This window comes from Lithobates pipiens, unplaced genomic scaffold, assembly GCF_037356315.1.
Source record: "Lithobates pipiens isolate NorthernLeopardFrog02 unplaced genomic scaffold, aLitPip1_a1.2 Scaffold_3, whole genome shotgun sequence".
NCBI classification, from domain to species: Eukaryota; Metazoa; Chordata; class Amphibia; order Anura; family Ranidae; genus Lithobates; species Lithobates pipiens.
In genome coordinates this window covers 230572986-230589162 of record NW_027507790.1, presented here as the reverse complement: position 1 = coordinate 230589162, position 16177 = coordinate 230572986, and the positions used below count along the sequence as shown (strand labels likewise).

Genomic DNA, 16177 nt, shown 5'->3' with positions numbered 1-16177 from the left:
ACTCCTCTCCTATTCATACTGTCATCCCCTCCATGCTCCTCTCCTGTTCATACTGCCCACTGCCATACCCTCCACACACCTCTCCTATTCATACTGCCATAGCCTCCACACTCCTCTCCTGCACATGCTGCCCATCGTCATACCTTTCACTCTTCTCTCCTATTCATACTGCCCACTGGCATACCTTCCACACTCCTCTCCTGTTCATACTGCCTACTGTCTTGCCTTCCACACTCCTCTCCTGTACATACTGCCCACTGTCATCCCCTCCACACTTCTCTCCTGTACATACTGCCCACTGTCACCCCCCCCCCCCCACACACACTCCTCTCCTATTCATACTCTCCACACTTCTCTCTTGTACATACTGCCTACTGTCATCCCCCCCACACTCCTCTCCTATTCATACTGCCCACTGTCATCCCCTCTACACCCCTCTCCTATTCATACTCTCCACACTTCTCTCTTGTACATACTGCCCACTGTCATCCCCTCTACACTCCTCTCCTAATTATACTCTCCACACTTCTCTCCTGAACATACTGCCCACTGTCACCCCCCCCCCCCCCCACACTCCTCTCCTATTCATACTGCCCACTGTCATACCTTCCACACTTCTCTCCTGTTCATACTGCCTACTGTCATCCCCTCCACACTCCTCTCCTATTCATACTGTCATCCCCTCCACACTCCTCTCCTATTCATACTGTCATCCCCTCCACGCTCCTCTCCTGTTCATACTGCCCACTGCCATACCCTCCACACACCTCTCCTATTCATACTGCCATAGCCTCTACACTCCTCTCCTGCACATGCTGCCCATCGTCATACCTTTCACTCTTCTCTCCTATTCATATTGCCTGCTGTCATACCCTCTGCACTTCTCTCCGGCATATACTGCTCTCTGTCATACCATTTCCATTATTCTCCTGCATATTCTGCCCGCTAAGACACGTCTTTAGTAATAATTGTTCTATCCTCCTCTTTGCCATTCTGGAACAGGCACACGTTTGGCAGTTCTCAGTGCATCCAGAAAGTATTCACAGAGCTTCACTTTTTTCCACATTTTGTTATGTTACAGTCTTATTCCAAAATATATTAAATTCATTATTTTCCTCAAAACTCTACAAACAATACCCCATAATGACAACGTGAAAGTTTTTTCAAATCTTTGCAAATGTATTAAAAATAAAAAATGAAACAAAATCACATGTATATAAGTATTCACAACCTTTGCCATGACACTCAAAATGGAGATGAGGCTCATCCGATTTCCACTGATCATCCTTGAGATGTTTCTACAACTTGATTGGAGTCCATCTGTTGTGAATTCAGTTGATTGGACATGATTTGGAAAGGCACACACCTGTCTATATAAGGTCCCACAGTTAACAGTGTATGTCAGAGCACAAACCGAGCCATGAAGTCCAAGGAATTGTCTGCAGACCTCCGAGACAGAATTGTATCAAGACACAGATCTGGGGAAGGGTACAGAAAAAAACATCTGCATCATTGAAGGTCCCAATGAGCACAGTGGCCTCCATCATCCATAAATGGAAGATGTTTGGAACCACCAGGACTCTTCCTAGAGCCTGGCGCTCGGCCAAACTTTGCGATCGGGGGAGAAGGGCCTTAGTCAGGGAGGTGACCAAGAAACCAGTGATCACTCCGACAGAGGTGCAGTGTTTCTCCTTGGAGAGAGGAGAACCTTTCAGAAGAACAACCATCTCTGCAGCACTCCACCAATCAGGCCTGTACAGTAGGGTGGCCAGATGGAAGCCACTCCTCAGTAAAAAGCACCTGAAAATCCCCTGGAGTTTGCCAAAGGGCACCTGAAGGACTCTCAGACCATGAGAAACAAAATTATCTGGTCTAATGAAACAAAGATTGAACTCTTTGGCCTGAATGGCAAGTGTCATGTCTGGAAGAAACCAGGCTTGCTGTGGGGATGTTTTTCAGCGGCAGGAACTGGGAGACTAGTCAGGATAGAGGGAAAGATGAATGCAGCAATGTACAGAGACATCCTTGATGAACACCTGCTCCAGATTGTTCTGGACCTCAGACTGGGGCAAAGGTTCATCTTCCAACAGGACAATGACCCTAAACACACAGCCAAGATAACAAAAGAGTGGCTATGGGACAACTCTGTGAATGTCCTTACGTGGACCAGCCAGAGCCCAGACTTGAACCTGATTGAATATCTCTGGAGAGATCTGAAAATGGCTGTGCACCGACGCTCCCCATCCAATCTGATGTAGCTTAAGAGGTCCTGCAAAGAAGAATGGGAGAAAGTGCCCCAAAATAGGTGTGCCAAGCTTGTGGCATCATACTCAAAAAGTCTTGAGGATGTAATTGGTGCCAAAGATGCTTCAACAAAGTATTAAGCAAAGGCTGTGAATACTTATGTACATGGGATTTTTTTCCTTTTTATTTTTAATAAATTTGCAAATATTTCAAACTTCTTCCACGTTGTCATTATGGGGTATTGTTTGTAGAATTTTGAGGAATATAATGAACTTAATCCATTTTGGAATAGGGCTGTAACATAACAAAATGTGGAAAAATTGAAGCGATGTGAGTACTTTCCGGATGCACTGTATATACAGGCGCATCTCATAAAATTATAATATCATCAAAAGGTTCATTTATTTCAGTAATTCAATTCAAATAGTGAAACTTGTATATTTTATATAGATACATTACACACAGAGTGATATATTCCAAGCATTTCTTTCTTTTTAAATTTGATGATTATGGCTTACAGCTAGTGACCAACCAAAATTCTGTATCTCCGAAAATTAGAATATTACATAAAACCAATGTTAAAAAAAAGGATTTTTAATTGAATTGTTGGCTTACTGAAAAGTACATTATCTCACAAAAGTTAGTACACCCCTCAAATATTTGTAAATATTTTATTATATATTTTCATGTGACAACACTGAAGAAATGACACTTGTCTACAATGTAAAGTAGTGAGTGTACAGCTTGTATAACAGTGTAAATTTGCTGTCCCCTCAAAATAACTCAACACACAGCCATTAATGTCTAAACCACTGCCAACAAAAGTGAGTACACCCCTAAGTGAAAATGTCCAAATTGGGCCCAATTAGCCATTTTCCCTCCCCGGTGTCATGTGACTTGTTAGTGTTACAAGATCTCAGGTGTGAATGGGGAGCAGGTGTGTTCAATTTGGCGTTATCGCTCTCACTTTCTCATATGAGTGGAGATTCACAGAATTCAAGTTACATGAGTTAGCAAAGATTTGGGGAGTCATGTCATCTGCTGGTGTTGGTCCACTGTGTTTTACAAGTCCAAAGTCAGCGCAGCCCACTACCAGGAAATTCCAGAGCACTTCATTCTTCCCTCTGCTGACCAGCTTTATGGAGATGCTGATTTTGTTTTCTATCAGGACTTGGCACCTGCCCATACTGCCAAAAGTACCAATAACCGGTTTATTGATCATGGTATCTCTGTGCTTGATTGGCCAGCAAACTCGCCTGACCTAAACCCCATAGAGAATCTGTGAGGTATTGTCAAGAGGAAGATGAGACACCAGACCCAACAATGCAGATGAGCTGAAAGACAGTATTAAAGTAACCTGGGCTTCCATAACACCTCAGAAGTGCCACGTGCTGATCGCCTCCATGCCCCAGGCCGATCGCCTCCATGCCCCAGGCCGATCGCCTCCATGCCCCAGGCCGATCGCCTCCATGCCCCAGGCCGATCGCCTCCATGCCAATCCGTATTGATGCAGTAATTCATGCAAAAGGAGCCCCGACCAAGTATTGAGTGCATACTATACTGTACATGGACATACTTTTCAGTAAGCCAACATTTCTGTATTAAAAATCTTTATTTTTTATTGGACTTATGTAATATTATAATTTTCGTAGATACAGAATTTTGGGTTTTCACTAGCTGGAAGCCATGATCGTCAAAATGAAAAGAAAAATGCTTGAAATATATCACTCTGTGTGTAACACATCTATATAAAATATGAGTTTCACTTTTTTAATTGAATTACTGAAATAAATGAACTTTTTTATGATATTCTAATTATATGAGATGCACTTGTAGAAAGTGGAAAGACTCAACAATGTGCTTCTGAAGCTCCTCTGCATTGCTCAGAAAGAGGCAGAGAAGCTCAGAGCACTGTAGCAGCCCTGGAGATACTGTGTAACCAGGGGGGACAATTGATTATTGGGGCTTATGAAAGGAGAGATCCCTACAGAGATCCCTACAGATCCACAAGCCTTAATAATTATGCTTTTAAATCATCAATGAATGTGCTGCTAATCAATACCCATCTGATCTTCCAGATCAATGAGCTGACAAAGGAGGTGAGCAAACTGAAAGAAGCACTGAACAGCCTATCACAGCTGTCATTTACCACAAGCACTCCTAAGCGACAGACCCAGCAACTGGAATCACTACAGCAGCAGGTCAAACAACTGCAGAACCAGTTGGTGGTAAGTACATCACTCCAACATTTACTTGCATTTCCCTCATATTTAAAGGATCATTCCTAAAAAAAAAATAGTGGGCTTAATCGCCATCTTTTTTGTGTTGGAGCTCATTCACATGTGCTTTGATCTCTGAAGAATGATCCACATTCGGATCAGTCTTCACAGAGCATTTGACAGGCCACAAGGAGGTGTCTGATTGTCTTCTCACTGCCTGTTTCAACCCCTTGAACCCCACAATATTGCACACAGTTGCAGGACTCTTTCCTCCGTAGCTGCAAAGCATCGCTCTTACAGCATGAGTACCTACCGACTCAGCTATAGGGGGTCAGTTGGGGAGAGAAGGGGGGGGTCATAAAAATGCATCCCAACCATGGTGTTTTACTGCCCTTCAACCGCTAGTGCTAATGAGCCCTTACTTTCGAGTCTCCCAAAGGCAGAATCCCTAAACTGACACCAAAGGCAAAGATGTCAGTGTGCGTCCTGCCCCCCAATTGGGGCAGATTATGCTTGCACATACAGTGGTTGTTTTTGCAGAGTACAGAAATGGCACTAGGGTTGTCACCTTTTGGTCCATGGAAAACTGAATGAGAAGGAGATGCAAGATGATGTGAGCCGCTCAGGCTTTGAAGGAATGCTAGTCCGTCCAGTGTGCTGTGAGTGCAGGCTAGGTAAAGGGGTATATGGCAACCTCAGCCTGGGCTCCAACCAGGCCACGCCCCCAACGCATTTCACTCAACCCCTTGAAAGCTGTGGTCCAGATCATGCGCGCGTGTGCGTGTATGTGTGTGTGTGTGTGTGTGTGTGTGTATATATCTATATAATACATACATACATGATTATGCACTTCTGCCTGCAGGGGATGCGCTGCTGTGATTATTCACGGGAGAGGCCAATCTGTGGGTGCCAGGCACTTAATATCTGCCAGCACCTGCCTATCCTCAGTAGCTTTGCAAACAAGGCAGATTTCCCTTCCGATGGGGGAAGGGATGGAGTGTTTGTTCCTGCAAAGCAGGGACTCAAATCCATCTCTTCCCCTTGTAAATGCAGCATACATAGTAAACACAAACACTGGATAGGCATACATTTAACCTTTTGATCACCCCAGATGTTTAGCCCCTTTCCGGCCAGTGTCATTAGTACAGTGACAGTGCATATTTTTAGCACTAATCACTGTATTAGTGTCATTGGTTCCCGCAAAGTGACAAAAGTGTCAGTGTCCGATTGTCTGCCGCAATATCGCAGTGCCAGTATGAACCACTGATCACCACCATTAGTAGTATAAAAAAAAAGAAAAAAAAATCCAGCATATATCCCAAAGTTTGTAGATGCTATAACGTAAGCGTAAACCAATCAATATACGCTTATTGGGATTTTTTTTTACCAAAAACATGTAGTCGAATACATATTGGCCTAAATTTATGAAGAAACATGATTTTTTTTTTTCAATGTTTTTATTGGATATGTTTTATAGCAGAAATTTTTTTATTTTTTTCAAAATTGAAATTTTTTTTTGTTTATAGCGCAAAACATTTAAAACGCAGAGGTGATCAAATACCACCAAAATAAAGCTCTATTTGTGGGGGGAAAAAAAGGACATCAATTTTATTTGGGTACAGTTTTTCACAACTGCGCAATTGTCAGTTAAATTAATGCAGTGCCGAATCGCAAAAAGTGGCCTGGTCATAAAGGGGCGTAAATCTTCCGGAGATCAAGGGGTTAAAGGAACAGGATCAAGTTATTAAGCTCCTCTTGGAGCAAAACACGTTTCGGGGGGAGGGGGGGGGTGGCCTGGTTGGAGCCCAGGCTGAGGTTGCCATATACCACTTTACAGTGTGTCTGCCTTGATGTGCAGCTTATGGGACACGCTTCTTACCCTACATTGAATGAGGAGGGTGTTATTAAAATAATTATCTGGGAACTAAAGGAGTTTATAACTCATCCAATGTGCAAATTGTATTTTGCAAGTTGTCCCTTTTATTAAGGTACTGCAATTATATTTCTGGATTTTAAGGACAAACTGGGCCAGCAGAGCACAAGAGACAGCTGGCCCTATGGTGGAGGTCACATGCCTGATGAAGGGGTCCTGCATGGCTCTGAAACGTTGTTTTCTGCTATAATTATCTGATTGCTGATTAAAGTTTTGGACCCATTTCTGGAGATCCTGGTGTGCTGGTGACATTACTTCTATGGTGACATTACTTCTATGGTCATTGTGTTCTCTCCACTCGCAGCATAAAGTGGGAGCCTCTTCTGCCTCAGTGTTGTCCAATTCCTGGCAGTAGGTTGGAGGACATTGCACCAACTTCAGGAAGGCAGCTTCTGGTTTTGAGATTCTCATGGTGCTCAAGCATATAAATATTCTTGTAGACACCTGCGGGTACCAGCTATAAACTCCAGTGGCGGCTGGTGCTCAAAATTTTTGGGGGGTGCAAACAAACTGAAAAATACTGAAACACCCCCATCAATTGCAGCCTCACTGTGCCCACCATATGCAGCCCTTGTGCCCACCATATGCAGCCCTTGTGCCCACCATATGCAGCCCTTGTGCCCACCATATGCAACCACTGTGCCCACCAACCCCCCCCCCCCCCCCCCCCACTTGTGGCTCTGGCAGCACCCAACCCCCACCCCCCGCACGTCTCATGCAGCAGCACCCCACCAAACCCCCCCCACGCTTGGCTCTGGTATCCTCTGCTCATGCATGCGGTTTGAATTGAAGAGACTTGGTACAGGTTTACTCTAAGGCTGGCTTCATACATCTCTACAGCATCTCCGGTGCAAATTGCACAGGATTCCTGTGCGTCTTCTGGTCCATTTCGGGTCCAAATTCAGGCTGAAATCGGACCTGAACTGGTGAAAGGAGACGCACTGGACTTCTGCTGTGAGCCGTTGTGTGCTCCACTGTGAACCCAACCTAAAAGATCAAGTTCTCCTCTAAACCAGCTACTTTTCAGCCCCCTCTTGTAGGACGCCAACTTTCATGGCCAACAATTTTCCAATTTTCTTGTAACAGAACATAAATACAGAGTGTTGATTTCAGTCTATTTAGACTAATAAGAATATATTAGGTGCAACATAATTGTTGGTCTCCTCCTGGAGTCCTGACGTCATGTCTGCATGCCTAAACCTTCATCACGGCTGATGAACTTCTGGTGGCTTTTTCATTATTCCGTCTTCAGTTTTCATTAATAATAATAAAAATAATAACAGCAGCTTTGAGCAAAGTCCATATATAGAGATGACAGCCATACCATCTATATGGATTTTGGCCACAAAGTCTTTTATACGTTTTTTTTCTTTTTTTAGCTTGTCAGCAAATTAGGATTGAATATAATTTATAAAGAGGTAGGTGGCGCTGCCAAGAGACTTAGAGACATATTGACCCAAGCAATCTTGAAAAAGTGCAAATTGTTACCAAGACTCCAAATGAACCTATTGTGCCAAAAACGTCATAAAAATAAAAATAAAGGAAAACTGAAAATAGTGCTATGTGCCAAAAGTCTTCATCCATAAGCAGAATAAAGTGCTAATAAGGAAATGTGTCTATGTGTGTGTGTGTGTGTACATATATATATATATATACACATCTCATTAAGAGTGCACTAAGAGTTCTCACATCATTATTCCATCTAGCTAATTGCTTAGCGAGAATAACATGATCCACGGGAGGGCAATAGACTAAATGAACATCCGTGCCCCCCAGTGGTCAAAGTGGGGAAATTCCAAACATGTCCCCCCCCCCAATATATCACATCCAGATACTACCTTGTAACACTATAGGAATTATATGCAATAATTGCTATGTACCAAAATCTTCATCCATAAACAGAATAATAAACTGCTAGTAAAGGAAATATACGTGTATAAAAAGCAACACAAAATGTATATGTATAAAAATCCTATAATAGTCCAAAGTGATTTGTGCAATCAATGTCCGTAAACGTGACTCTCCAAAGTGACTATATATGACAAATTGGTCACAACTTCTGTGCAGAAAGTGATCAACACTCATGCTCCCCTCTCGGTTCCACACTCACCAGATAGCTGCACCCCTACAGGGGGTAAACCGCATGTAGTCAGGTCAATCTTTGTTCCAGGTATCCAATGCAGTGGCCTCTTCCACAATGTGTTAAATCACATCATATCAACAGGTGAATGGATGGAAAGGAGGGACACTCATAGTGTAAGTCCGATAAAAAAAAAAAAGGGGGGGGTTTTATTTATAAAAAAGACACTCACTAGTGCCAAAAGCATGAACAGAGTAAATTCAGCAGATCTGGGACAGCATGCGTTCCACAGACCAGATAGCGGAAACCGGAAGTGACGTGATTGTCTTTCAAGCTCCTTTTTACGCATTTCGTTGCCTGACGATGAATCGGGAAGGATGTGGAATTCCCTTCCACAGGCGGTGGTCTCAGGGAGGAGCATCGATAGTTTCAAGAAACTATTAGTTAAGCACCTGAACGACCACAACATACAATGTAATACTAACATATAATCACACACATAGGTTGGACTTGATGGACTCGTGTCTTTTTTCGACCTCACCTACTATGTAACTATGTAACTAGCTGCTAATTGCATTGCTCTGTAGCAGGGTTTCTTAACCAGAGTTCCATGGCACCCTGAGGTTTCTCCAGAGGTTGCTAGTGGTTCCTTGGGCAATGAGCTATTTTCTCCTCTCAGATAAGTTCACCATTGATCTTTTTAGCTATCTGTAAGGGGGTAAAGAAGCATTCTTCCCACTGGCCATCACACTAATGTATCATGAGTTGTACAGTAGGTGCCCGCGATATTGTGTCAATCTCGCCGCTTTTATCGGCGAGATTGGCACCCTGCGAGCCCCGTCGCGGGAGCCAGTGCCGAGCCGGCTCGCATCAGGAAAGGAAAAATGTTTCTTTTCCTTTCCCGATAAGCAACAAGCATCGCTAACATTGAGGCCGGGTTCACACTGGTGCAGGGATCCGAATTGAATTCCCACCAATACCAGGCACTGTATTTAGTATGAATCTTAAGTGAGAACTCCACACCAAATTTTAAATAAAAAACCGGCATGGGTTCCCCCTTCGGAGGAATACCAGGCCCTTAGGTCTGGTAGGGATTTTAAGGGGAACCCCCCTACGACGAAAAAACGGCCGGTCAGGAAAGGGGGTGGGGACGAGCGAGCGCCCCCCTCCTGAGCTGTACCAGGCTGCGTGCCCTCAACATGGGGGGTGAGTGCTTTGGGGAAGGGGGGGCGCCCTGCGGCCCCCCACCCCAAAGCACCTTGTCCCCATGTTGATGAGGGCAAGGGCCTCTTCCCGACAACCCTGGCCGTTGGTTTCAGGGTCTGCGGGTGGGGGGCTTATAGGAATCCAGGAGCCTCCTTTAATAAGGGGGCCCCCAGATGCTGGCCCCCCACCCTATGTGAATGAGTAGGGGGTGCATAGTACCCCTACCCATTCACCTGGGGAAAAAAGTGTACATAAAAAAACAGAACACAGGTTTTTAAAGTACTTTATTAGACAGCTCTGGGGATCTTCTCCCGTCTTGGGGGGGTCTTCTCGCCAGGCTAGCTCTTTTACTAGCGGAGGAGCCCGGCTTTCTTCTTTGTCACCGCCGTCCGGGGGTCTTGTCCTGCTCTTCGGTTCTTCTTGCCAGGCCTCCGCTATCTTCTTATAGCTCTTTTAATAGCGTTGGCTCCTCCTCCCTTCTCCCTCCTCCTTCCTCCTTCCTCCTCCTCCTCCTCCTCCTCCTCCTTTCTCCTCTTCCTCCTCCTCCCTTCCCCCTCCTCCTCCTCCCTTCCCCCTCCTCCTCTTCCTCCTCCTCTCCCTCCTCCTCTCCCCCCATCCAAGTTGGATCATTATCTTAAATGATCCGACTTGTGGCATGCAACTTGTGCTCTGAGGATCTTGAAGAGAAACCCCATACAATAAAAATAGTGTGGGGTCCCCCCCAAAATCTATACCAGATCCTTAACCAAGCGTGCAGCCCGGCAGGTCAGCAAAGGGGGGGGACAAAAGAGCGCCCCCCCTCCTTCAGAACCATACCAGGCCACACGCTCTCACCATGCCAGCACCCCAAAGCACCTTGTTTCCATGTTGATGGGGACAAGGTTCCCGACAACCCTGGCTGGTGGTCTGTGGGCAGGGGGCTTTTCAGAATTTGGAAGCCTCCTTTAACAGAACACCAGAAACCGCCCCCCCATGAATGAGTATAGGGTACATTGTACCCTTACCCATTCACCAAAAAGTGTAAAAAGTAAATAGAAACAGTATACAGGTTCTTAAAATAAAGAATGTCCCTCATAGCTAAAGCGTGTCTTCTTGCTCCGGTGATGTCCCTCCAGTTCTAATGCCTCCGCTGTCTACGTCGTCTTCCTGTGGTTTTTCTCCCTCCACTGCCGATGTTGTCTTTGGGGCCATGATGGGGCGGTGAGGTCATAAGGGAGTGGGGTCTTTGGATGACATCACCAGATGGCCACACTACATATCTATTTAAGAGCCGGCAGAGAATGGAGCTGCCACAACTGCGGGAGCGAGCGTCAGAAGAACAACAGTAGAAAGACGACATTGGCAGCGGAGGGAAAAGAACCACAATTAAGACATTGGCAGCGGAGGGAGAAGAACCTGGGGGCCCCTTTGTTAAAAGGGGCTTTTGAGATTCCGATAAGCCCCCTGTCAGCAGACCCCCACAACCACCCGCCCAGGGTTTTCAGGAAGAGGCCCTTGTGGGTAAGCTCCCACCCCACCCATGTTGACGGCATGAGGCCAGGTATGGTTCAGGAGGGGGGGGGGGGAGTGCTCACTCATCCCCCCTTTCCTGACCTGCTAGGCTGCATGCTCCGATAAGGGTCTGGTATGGAATTTTGGGCGTGACCCCCACGCGTTTTTTTTTTTTTTTTTATGGTGTGGGGTTCTCTTTTTAAAAAGCATACCGGATACCAGTCTGGTACGGTCTGGGGGGGCATGATGTTTTGTTTTGTTTTTTTGGCTTAGTCAGAGCAGTGTGTTTCTGTGCAGAGCTGCACCAGATTTTGCACACTCCAGTTTTAGTGAATCTCCCCCTGTAGTTGTACATTGGGGTGCTATTCTAAATGAATGGAACCCTAAAAAGTGCTCTGCATAGTGGGAAGATACGGTATTACCATGTGTTGCTGAAATATATATGTCTGAAGGTGCCCTTAAAGCGGAGTTACGCCAACAGTTTTTTATTTATTAGTATAGTGTTTTATTTTTATTTTTTTTTAGGCATCCAATCCTAATGCATTAATAACACAAATAATGTTTATATATGTTTGCTAGTGGATGTGAATTTTATCTTTATTTTATACTTAGTACTTAGTAAATCCTCTTCTGGCCGTTGACATAATGATCGTGGGCATTTGAAGCCCAGTCGCAACCTCTTCTGGGATTAGCGATGAAGAGGTGCATGCTGGGTAACCTCTCGATAACGTGCATGCACGATGCTCCGGCGACCGTAGCGCCGATTATTAAGAAAGTTGCCATAACAACGGGCGGCCACAGAGGAAAGTCCCGCCCCGTTGTTAGGGTAACTGCCTTAAATCGTGTAATTTCCTGACGGGAAATAATGGGATTTTTGCTCACAGTCCTGCCCACTGACTCCTGGGAAATGATGACTCGAATTTCCCAGGAGCACTGGCGAGGGTGGAAGTGATGAGGAGCTCCACGGACCGGAAGTGGCAGATTAGGAGCCCCTACATAGCAACAGGGCATTTCTGTAAAGGACTGTGAATGTAAAAATGTTTTTATGGGTGGAACTCCACTTTAAAAAGTTTAATGAATCATTTTTCATTTTTATGGTGAACAGTAGCCTGGTAAAATCCAGTTTGAACAAGCTGATAATCAAGTTGATGATCAATTTATCAATTTAAATTTAACCCCTTGAAAAGCATGCAGCCTGAGGATTCATTTTTATTATATCATGGATCTATGGTGGATGTAGAAGGCAAATGACAGACAATGAATTTTCAGCTAAAGTGCAAGGAGCTGAATGTCAAGCAACAAGGGGGAGAATACAAAGGTAGCAAAAGCTCCTTGTAACTACATTGAGAGACCTGACAAGGTGCCAGCAGTGACTTACTGGCTTTATAAATATTTATCCTAAAGCTTTGATGATTTTTATAGAGCATGGTTACATACAATATATACAGTAAACATGGGCTGTGTATCTAGACCCAGTGCAGCAATGTACAGCACTGACTATGTTGTTAGTTTAGCTGCAAATTCCCACCCTGGTTTTCATTCCTATTTATCTATTTGTTTGCTATAGGAGACCAAGAAACAACACCAAGAGATTGTGTCCGTTTACAGAATGCACTTGCTGTATGCAGTTCAGGTAAGGATTTTGGAACACTGGGGTTTCTTATCAGGGTATCTAAAATATACACTACTGTGCAAAAGTTTTAGACAGCTGTGAAAAAATGAAGAATGCTTTAAGAAATAGAAGTGGTAATGGTTAATTTTTATCAATTGTCAAAGTGGAAAATAAATGAACAGAAAAGAAATCCAAATAAAATTACTATTTGGCGTGACCACCATTTGCCGCAACTCTGCTAGGTACACTTGCATGCAGTTTTTGAAAGAACTCAGCAGGTATGTGGTTCCAAACATCTTGGTGAACTAACCACGGATCTTCTGTGGGTGTAGGATACCTCAAATGCTTCTCTAAAATGCTTCTCTCCCATGATGTAATCCCAGACAGACTATTCTTTATGCTGAAGATAGTTCTTAATGACATTGGCTGTATGTTTGGGGTTGTTGTCCTGCTACAAAATAAATTTGTGACCAATCACACTCCTCCCTGATAGTTTGGCATGATGGATAAGTATCTGACCTTGTTTCTAAGCATTAAGGATACCAAAGATCCTGACCAAATTTCCAACTCTATTTGCAGAAATGAAGTTCCAAACTTATAAGGAACCTCCACCATGCTTCACTGTTGCCTGCAGACGCTCATTATTGTACCGCTCTCCAGCCCTTCACAAACAAGCTGCCTCCTGCTACAGCCAAATATTTCACATTTTGACTCATTAGTCCAGGGCATCTGCTGCCATTTTTTTGCACCCCAGTTCCCGTGTTTTCATGCATAGTTGAATCCCTTTTAGCCTTGTTTCCACATCAGAGATGTGGATTTTTGGCCGTAATTCTTCCATGAAGACCACTTCTGGACTTCTCCAGACAGAAGATGGGTGTACCTGCTTGCCAACACAGGCATGATATTGTCACCCTTAAAAGATGGTGTATTCTGAATTGGGGGAATGCTTTATGTCTTTGGACATATTTACAAAAAAATACCTGCTTAGGGAAGTGAATGCAGAGCCTTATCTATCATGAGATAAGGCGTGTTGTGTTTAGGGGTTATGGAGATGCTGTTAAATTTCCATTCAGGTCAAAGTGACAACATCTTGTGCTACTTCAGCTCCCATGCAAGGGTCTACAAGGATCCACAATCCCTCACCACATGCTCACTTGCTATAATGAACTTGGTCTTCTAGTTGTGGTGGGATGACAGCGATGTCATCCACTTGGGTATGCTCTGACATCATGATGTTAAGGAGCGAGGCTTAGCAGTGGGGGGCAGAACCTAAGAGCAGGTAGAGTGGTGCATGAATAAAGTATTTATCACTCATGATTTCAGATTTGCTTTACAATGCTTCTCCTGTTTTCTCTCAGGGCCAAATGGATGAAGATGTACAGAAAGTGCTAAAACAGATCCTGACCATGTGTAAGAGCCAGTCTCAGAAGATGTGACATCCAGGGACAAACACTCGCTACAACACTGCCTCCTAGTATTACATTGCGATCTATCTATGCTGGATACCAGATGAATCAGTTCTTCTGTATCAGAAAATGATGTATTTTATATTTTTTGATAAAGAACCATCGTTTCCAATCAACATTTTTCGGGGGACTGTTAGCAAGCTTATGTAGTAGTCAACCAGGAACTCCTTCAAGTAGAGAATGCAATAAAATGCTGCTTTGTCTTGAATTAGTAATCTTGTTTTGTAGCAGATTGATGGATTGTGGGAACATTAATGTAGATTACTGGCCTTATAACCTGTAACCTCTGGTAACCAGTCTAGCTCCATTGGTTATACTCATTTTCATTCCCCTTCTTCCACTTGAGAGTTGCTGATTTTCCTTGCCACTGAATTAAGTGCCTTCCTGGGTGTTCCATGGCATTTCCATACTGGTTGGGAGATACCTTCCAATTTTAAAACAAGGAAGCTGCCATTGCTAGATTGTGAAGGAACACGCTCTGGGCTTCCATTCTCATCTTTGCTCCATTGCTTAGAACATCAATGACTGGAAGAGACCTGATGGTCAGGAGTTGCCTGCTTGTTTTGGCTTGAGTTTGCCCCTTTTAAACCTAAATTAGCATTGCCAGCTACCATATTTCTATTCTGATGGGCTGCGGGTCCTGTCCACTTCCACCGTCTCCCAAGACACTTTTGTGTATAGTGCACTAACTGTATCTAGCTACCAAAGAGCAGACAACACCATTGTTATCAGACTTGCTCTTGGCAAAAAACACTTACTTCCATTTTTGGTAGAGTATTGGTATTTGGTATTCCTATTACTTCCATTTTTGGTAGAGTAGGTCAAGGTTTGAGCTCCTGACTTTTCTTTCCAGCTTTCCAGGACCCCTGTAAGGCTACCCCCCACAGGTCCTGGCATGGCTGTGATTGGCTGAGCTTGGATCTGAAAATTTGTTTCCAATATCATCTGCCAAAGAGAATTCTCCATATGTTTTATGGACAATCCACTGGATGACTGCATTTCAGTGCTTTAGTGGAACCTTCACCTGATTATATGGAATTTAAATATCCAAGCTTGGTCACAACAATTCTCAGTATGCTTGCAATGTCTTCTACAGATCAAAATTTGGAGTTTGTCATTCCACATCCCCTACATAATTATCTCTGGTTATTTGACCAATGTGAGAAACGTCCGAATGGTCAATATGTCAATTGATGAAGGATGACGTGATCGATTTCCAATGGCTGTTAATGAAAGAATGTGTGAACCATTCTCCTTTTGCACATTGGTAGCAGACAGTGGAGGCATAACAAAAAACAGAGCGTGATCCATTTTATAAACAAAAAAATAAAAAATAACACAAGGACTTTGATTGGTTACTAGTGGTTGCAGTATCTTTCCGCACCAGTTTTTCTATGCGTCCTCCATTAGATTTTGTACCCTGTATTCAGGACAGCCTGTAACCCACTATACCATGACCATGCTAGATAAGGGCTAGTCATTTAGTTTATTATGCAGTAATATTATTATGAATTGTTACTTTAAAAAATATTTTATATTAAAAATATGTAGTTCTTGATTATTTTCTATTTTTGTTTTAGGCATCAGAAAATATTTATGTATATTTTTATGTAGTAATTATATCAGAATTGTTGTCCCTCTCCATGATAACGAACAAACTAGAACAAATGGAACACTTGAAAATAAAGATCATCAAAAAAGTTGCAGAGAAAAATGTCAATCCGTCATGGGACATGTATAGAAAATGGTATTGAGTGTTCTGTATCACACAAAGCACTCCACCCACAAATGAAAGCACTACGTAAATGTCATAATTGTGTATTCATGTGTTTCTGTTATATCTACTGAGAGATTTTGGAGTTGGCAAACCCCATGCAAAGACAAGGAGACAATCTCCCATAATAAGAAACCTCCATGGCTAGCATT

At 43.7% G+C, this 16177-nt stretch overlaps 1 protein-coding gene across 2 annotated transcripts in view; it reads left to right on the top strand.

The window, feature by feature from the left end:
* Nucleotides 1-15809, top strand: part of RAI14 (retinoic acid induced 14) — a 254013-nt gene extending 238204 nt beyond the window's left edge. For both annotated transcript variants that reach the window (XM_077462880.1, XM_077462879.1), the window contains 3 exons: nt 4323-4472; nt 12741-12806; nt 14144-15809. In XM_077462880.1, the coding sequence (XP_077319006.1) occupies nt 4323-4472; nt 12741-12806; nt 14144-14221 (294 nt within the window). In that variant the 3' untranslated portion in view covers nt 14222-15809. The remainder of the gene's footprint in view (nt 1-4322; nt 4473-12740; nt 12807-14143) is intronic.
* Nucleotides 15810-16177: the final 368 nt, after the last annotated feature.